Source organism: Taurulus bubalis (genome assembly GCF_910589615.1).
Source record: "Taurulus bubalis genome assembly, chromosome: 9".
Lineage (NCBI taxonomy): Eukaryota > Metazoa > Chordata > Actinopteri > Perciformes > Cottidae > Taurulus > Taurulus bubalis.
In genome coordinates, this window is record NC_136597.1 from 2,010,952 (window position 1) to 2,018,353 (window position 7,402).

The 7,402-nt window shown below is 51.8% G+C and overlaps 1 protein-coding gene across 1 annotated transcript; it reads right to left on the reverse strand.

Annotated features, from left to right (window-relative positions):
* Nucleotides 1-1,954: 1,954 nt before the first annotated feature.
* On the reverse strand, nucleotides 1,955-7,402 carry LOC306741736 (class I histocompatibility antigen, F10 alpha chain-like; the record flags this gene model as incomplete). The annotated part of the gene is given in 3 exon segments (XM_079224052.1): nucleotides 1,955-2,244; nucleotides 7,128-7,237; nucleotides 7,239-7,402. Coding segments are annotated over 3 exon segments (564 nt in total), but the record flags the coding sequence as incomplete, so codon positions are not given.

A 7,402-nucleotide genomic window follows, 5' to 3' on the forward strand; every position in this document is an offset into this window, starting at 1 on the left:
AAGGAATTGGAGACTCGACTTGAAAAGGGCCAGACAATTGATCAAATGGAAATGACACTCCTTAAAGCTGAAAAGAGGAGGTGGCGTGAAGTCTTAACCAGGTTGGTGGTAATAATACAGTCTTTGGCCGAGCGAAAGATCCCCCTGCGGGGGAACTCAGACAGGCTATACCAGCCAAATAATGGAAACTTCCTTAAGGAAGTTGAGCTCATGGCCAAGTTTGACCCAGTCCTCAAACAGCATGTTGCTAATGTGGAGGGAGAATCTACAGAGAGTTTTTACACTATTCTCTGCCTCCACACAAAGGTGGACCATCTGAAAGCACCGCGTGAAAACAACTGTGAAATCCTGGTCAGATACAAGATGGGAAAGTCGCATTAACAGTGTACAGGCTGTGAGAGTCCAGACAGGGGAGGTGAGGGATGCCCTTCTTGAGGTCAGGGAGAAAGCCACTGATTCTATGATTAAAACTGAGGCACAGTCTTTGGCTGAAGAAGTTGGGTCATACCGCTCATCAATTTGTAGTGTTGTGTGGTATGACATGCTGGCCAAAATCCATCATGTCAGCAAGGCATTGCAGTCAGTGTCTATGCAACTGGATGTGGCTCTGAATCTCCTGAGGATAACTGAAGCCTCTCTGGTCAGCTACAGAAGCACTGGGTTCGCTTCTGCTCAGGTATCTGCAAGAGATCTCTGTGAGGAGATGAATGTAGACTGTCCTAAAGCAGAAGAGGCAGAGAAAAAACAAAAGACAGTTCTCTTATGAATCCCCTGATGAGCCAGAGGTAGATGTGCTAAAGAGATTGGAAATTTCCTTTTTCAATGTCATTGTTGATGTGTCAGTTACATCACTGCAAGAACGCTTCAACTCTTGGGTGATGTTGAGGACAGGTTTGGAGTGTTGGTGAACTTTTCTAATTTGCCAGAGGAAGAGCTCGCAAAGGAGTGCGAAACCTTCAGCAACACTCTGAGCCACGGTGACCATAAAGATGTTGAAGGGAGGGAACTGGCACTTGAGTTGAAGAATTTCTCTGTGTTGCCAAAAGCCGGCATGACGACAATGGAAATTCTGAATTACTTGAAGGAGAAGAAACTTGAAGAAGTTTTTCCAAATATGTGGGTGGCCCTGAGAATTGCTGTCACACTACATGTGACAGTAGCTTCTGCTGAAAGAAGCTTTTCTAAATTAAAATGACTTAAGACCTACCTGAGGTCAACGATGAGTCAGGAACACCTCAATGGGCTTGCGCTGATGAGCATCAACCAAGATGTCTCAAGTAACATATCATTTGATGATACCATCAACGAATTTGCCACTAGGAAGTCCAGACGAGTCAAATTGTAATGCTAAATGTAAATAGCCAGCCCTCTGCCAATAGCTACCCCCCCGCCCCTCTTCCTCTTTTCATTTGTTTGGTTGTTGTTCTACTATTTGTTTTGTATTTATAGTTTTATTTTCCTCTGTCTGCCAGTGCTGTCCTATGCATTGTGATTCATAGGACACGGGTGGGTGGGAGGGGGAGGGAAGTGGATGGGTGGGAGATGCGCAAAACTCAATCTCGCCTAGGGCAACCAAAGAGCTAGAGCCGGGCCTGTATATGTATGTATATATATATATATATATATATATATATATATATATATATATATATATACATACATACACACACACACACACACACACACACACACACATACATACATGTATGAAATAAATGAAATGTGGTGAAGGAGAGAAGGAGGCAGAGGGAGGAAGTGAGGGAGAAATGTGGTGAAGGAGAGAAGGAGGGAGAGGGAGGAAGTGAGGGAGAAATGTGGTGAAGGAGAGAAGGAGGCAGAGGGAGGAAGAGAGGGGAGGAGACATGTGAGAGACTCAGTGTCTCTGCATGTGTGGACATGTTCTGTCATGTGACTGTTGTCAGAAACAAGAGACGGTCCATGAAGCGACATCAGGTCATGTGACTCTACCTGTCCTCATCAGAGAGCTGCTCCCGTACTTTAAATACTTCTTCAGCAACTCAGGACAGGTCTGAGTCAGGTCGTGATTTGTCTGTGCTGTCAGAGCTTTGTTATGATCCCACTTGTGTTTGGTGAGTAAAGCCTGATGTCTTGGAGCGATCCATGTCCCTGTCTTCTGGTCAAATGATATGAAGTCTTCTCCATCAAAACCATACTGATGATAACCTTTGACCTCATTGGTCTCATCCCATTCACAGCCGGCCATCATCTGGAAAATGTGGACACCTGAGAGAGAGAACTAGTGAATGTTTAACATGTTTGATAAAACCGTCATTAAATATATATGTCACATGGCGGTAATCTGATCTAATCTGTAGTTCTCATATATTTATGGATAAAACTGATGATTGTTGTCATTGACTATGAAATGATTTTATCCACGAATCAATAAATTGTTTACGCTGTAAAATGTCAAAAAAAAGAGAAAGATGCCGTCAGGTTCTGAGAGGATGAGGAGAAATCTTCTTTAGTCTCATCAACACTGAACAATATTTAATATGAAATGATATAAAACAGAAAAGAAGAACATCCGTGTGTGTGTGCGCAACAATTGTTTACTCAAATACAGGATGACTGTAACGGCCCGATAACCCAAGGACCCAAAAGCACAACTCAGGAAGGTAGGTACAGAATATGATTCCTTTACTTAACAGGTAACTACAGGTTACACACAAGGAATGCTGGAGAGCTAGGTTCAAAAACACAAGACAATCTGGCAGGGGAAGTGCAAGTGAGAGGACCTAAGTAGTGAAGAATAATGAGGGGATGTGCTACAGGTGAGACAGGGATGGGCCAGGTGCAAGGAATGAGGGCTGACGAGGAGGGAGTGACTGATGAAGGGGGTGTGCAGCAGGATCTGAAATGACAGGACAGTTAGTACACAGACAGGCAGAAAATAACTTAAAGAAAAGTGTGGCGCTGAACCGTGACAGAATCCCCCCTCTAAGGGACGGCTCCTGACGTCCCAAAGCCATCGCCACGCTGGCGAAGGGGATCTGAGGGAGGACTAATACTCCTCCGACATCTCCGCCCTCTCCTCATCGGCGGGTGAATTGTCCTGGTCGGAGGACGGCTCCTCCTCGATGTCTGACTCTGCCGACGGAAGAGAGGGAGCAGAGTTCGGCTGGGTAGCCCCCGTGGGCACAGGCCCCTTGGAGGGCTGGTCAGGGTGGCTGCAGTGAAACTCTTATGAGAGGGGCATCCAGAATGTGTCGGGCCGGGACCCAGCATCTCTCCTCTGGGCCGTAGCCCTCCCAGTCTACCAGGTAACCCTCTCCCACGACGGCGGGAACGAAGTAGGCGACGAACCGTGTAGGTAAGACCTCCATCGATGAACCGCGGTGGCGGCTGTACTGCAGGGACCAGTGGACACTCCCGAACCAGCTTGACTCTGGAGATGTGGAATGACGGATGGACCCGCTTGGCCCGGGGCAGCTTGAGCCTCACCGCTGCAGGATTGATGACCTTCAGGACCTCAGGGTCTGGGGAACGAACAGGCGGTCAGGGGGACAGGAGCTCGGCCCGGGCCTCCAGGGCAGCCTTGACTCTCTCCTCTACCTCCCAGGTGATAGAGGCAACCAGAACAGGGGCAGACAGGATCTTGTCAGTGCAAGGGGTGGAATCCCCCTTGTCCACAAACTGACGTGACAGGGCGTCCGGCTTGACGTTGCGGGCCAGTAACAGAGGGAAAAGTTAAACCGGGTAAAAAACAGAGACCATCTGGCTTGCCGAGAGTTCAGTCTCCTAGCGGACTGAACGTACTCAAGGTTCTTGTCATCAGTCAACACAGAAATGGCAGACTGGTCCCCTCAAGCCAGTGACGCCACTCCTCAAGGGTCAGCTTAACGGCAAGCAGCTCTCGGTTCCCCACGTCATAGTTCCTCTCTGCCGGTGAGAGCCGCCTGGAAAAGAAGGCGCATGGGTGGAGCTTCTGGTCACTGGCAGACCGCTGGGACAGGATGGCCCCCACCCCTACATCGGAGGCGTCCACCTCCACCACAAACTGTCTCTCTGGGTCGGGGACTTGCAGGATGGGGGCCGACGTAAACCGGGCCTTCAGGTTCTGGAAGGCCTCTTCAACCGAAGGTGACCACCGAAACTGCACTCTAGATGAGGTAAGTGCCGTGAGTGGGGCAGCCACGGTGCTATAGCTGCGGATAAACCGCCGATAGAAATTGGCGAACCCCAGGAATCGTTGCAGCTGCTTACGCAAGTCAGGGATGGGCCAGGACGTCACCGCTGACACCTTGGCAGGGTCCATCTGCACGATCCCCTGTCCCACGATGTAGCCCAGAAAGGAGACAGAAGAGGCGTGAAACTCGCACTTCTCTGCCTTCACAAACAGGGAATTTCTCAGGAGGCGTTGGAGGACCGATTGAGCATGGTGGATGTGCTCCTCTCGGGACCTCGAGAATGTCATCAAGGTAGACAAATGCCTGCTTGTTCAGCATGTCTCTCAGCACATCGTTCACCAGTGCCTGGAAGACGGCTGGGGCATTAGTCAGACCGAAGGGCATCACCAGGTACTCATAATGTCCAGTGGGGGTGTTGAAAGCTGTCTTTCACTCATCCCCCTCTCGGATCCGGACCAAATGATAGGCGTTACGTAGGTCTAACTTGGTGAAGATGGTAGCCCCTCGCAGCAACTCAAGGCAGAAGAGATGAGTGGGAGTGGGTAGCGGTTCTTGATGGTAATGTCATTGAGGCCCCTGTAGTCAATGCATGGCCTAAGTGACTTGTCCTTCTTCCCTACGAAGAAGAACCCCGCACCTGCAGGTGAAGAGGGACGGATGATCCCAGCAGCTAGGGAGGAACTGATGTATGCCTCCATGGCCTCTCTCTCAGGTGCCGATAAGGAGTAGAGACGGCCCCTGGGGGGGGTGGTGCCCCTGTAGTCCCTGTAGTCAATGCATGGCCTAAGTGACTTGTCCTTCTTCCCTACGAAGAAGAACCCCGCACCTGCAGGTGAAGAGGGACGGATGATCCCAGCAGCTAGGGAGGAACTGATGTATGCCTCCATGGCCTCTCTCTCAGGTGCCGATAAGGAGTAGAGACGGCCCCTGGGGGGGGGTGGTGCCTGGTTGCAGGTTAATGCAGCAGTCGTAGGGACGATGTGGGGGCAGGGATGCGGCCTTGACCTTACTGAATACCTCCCGAAAGTCATGGTACTCCGTAGGCACTCCTGACAGGTCCGACGCAGAGCTGGGGCAAGCTGACTGCGGAACTGCAGCAGCTTGTTTCAGGCAGATCAGATGGCATGATGCACTCCACTCCCTGATGGCCCCTGTGGCCCAGTCAATGTGGGGGTTATGGCGGCGGAGCCAGGGGTGTCCCAGGATTAGTGGATGCTGGGGTGACCGCAGGATAAGAAACCGAATGGTCTCCAGGTGGTTACCCGACAGGAGCATATGAACTGGTGCGGTCTGGTGAGTCACTGTCCCCAGTAGGTGGCCGTCCAGAGCGGTAGCAGGAACAGGGCATGGCAGCGGTACCCGCTCGATACCCAGCTGACGGACTAGGTCCTCGTCAATGAAGCTGTCATCAGCACCAGAGTCAACGAACGTAGCTAGGGTCTGTGATCCGTTCACGAGTAGCAGCTGAGCGTGGAAAAGGGGTCTTTGGTTGGGAGAGAGTCTTGTGGTTCGGCTCACCAGTACCTCCCCTGTTACGGGCGAGCCATGTCTTTTACTGGGATACAAAGTGACCAGCCTGGCCACAGTACAGGCAAAGACCTCCCCGGCGACGGCGCTCCCGCTCCTCGCGGGTAAGACTGGTGCGCCCTACCTCCATGGGTTCAACCTCCACTGGTTGAGAGGCCGAGGTGAAGCTGGTGGCTGCCGGAGGAGCTCGACGTTGGTTAAAAGCGCGGCGATCTGTCTCCCCCTTGCGTCGCTCCTGTCGCCTTGCCTGGATGCGTCTGTCCACTCGGGAAGTCAATTCTATTAAGCCATCCAAACTGGCAGGCAAATCAAAAGAGATCAGTTCATCTTTAACATACTCCGCTAGCCCAGTCAAGAACACCTCGCACTGTGCTGCCTCGTTCCAGTCGCTAAGGCGTGCTCTTGTTCGAAACTCCAAGGCATAATCTACCACAGTCCGGTGTCCCTGACGCAGCTCCACTAATCCCCCGCTTGGATCTGGGCCCTTGGAAACTGCCCCGAAAACCTTGCAAAGCTCTGCAGAAAACAGGAACGAAGAGCAGGCCGGCGTGCGTCTCTCCCATTCAGCGGTACCCCACAGTCGCGCTCTGTCAGTCAGGTGGTTGATGGTGAAGGCTACCTTAGCCTCTTCCGAGGCGAAGGTGTGGGGCTGCAGAGAGAACAGGATGGAGCAGTTTGTGATGTATGGGTTGCAGCCCTCAGGTTCTCCAGCGTAGCGCTCCGGGGTACCCACACGAGGCTCGTGTGTTGGCACAGGCGCCGGTGAGACCGGAGGTGGACAGGCCGGAGGTGGACAGGCCGGAGGTGGACAGGCAGGAGGTGGACAGGGAGGAGACGGCGCAGCGGCTACCAGCTGGGTCAGGACCGTCGTCAGTTGTTGCATCTGGGCGGTCATCGCCGTCATAGCCTGCTCCTGGACTGCTGCAGACCGCCGTGTCTCCGCAGCGAAGCCGACCATCTGCGCCTCGTGCTGCTGGAGGGCATTCTCGATCCTCTCGAACCGGCTTGCTGCAGAAGGTTGTGCTGGGTCCATAATTGGCCAGATTGTAATGTAACGGCCCGATAACCCAAGGACCCAAAAGCACAACTCAGGAAGGCAGAGATACAGAATATGATTCCTTTACTTAACAGGTAACTACAGGTTACACACAAGGAATGCTGGAGAGCTAGGTTCAAAAACACAAGACAATCTGGCAGGGGAAGTGCAAGTGAGAGGACCTAAGTAGTGAAGAATAATGAGGGGATGTGCTACAGGTGAGACAGGGATGGGCCAGGTGCAAGGAATGGGGGCTGACGAGGAGGGAGTGACTGATGAAGGGGGGCGTGCAGCAGGATCTGAAATGACAGGACAGTTAGTACACAGACAGGCAGAAAATAACTTTAAGAAAAGTGTGGCGCTGAACCGTGACAGATGACAATATGAACAAAATGTGTGAATCATAAACAAACCTCCAGTTTGGTTGAAGCGCTGCTTTACTACTTCAATGTTGATTTTGTGGACCTGCTGGCTGCCCAAAGACATCTCAGTGTTCCTCTTCCAGTACTGAGGATCCTCTTCTGTTCACTCTGCTCATCCAGTCCTGTTTGGGTTCTGCTCTCCTGGTGTTGCTGTCATAGTGATCTACCTGAAGTTCATCCACCAGCCCAACAGCCACATACTCTGGGAAGTTTGGGAGTCCAGAGGAAGCAGTGTCGAAGTACTTCAGAAAGTGAGTCACTGGAAC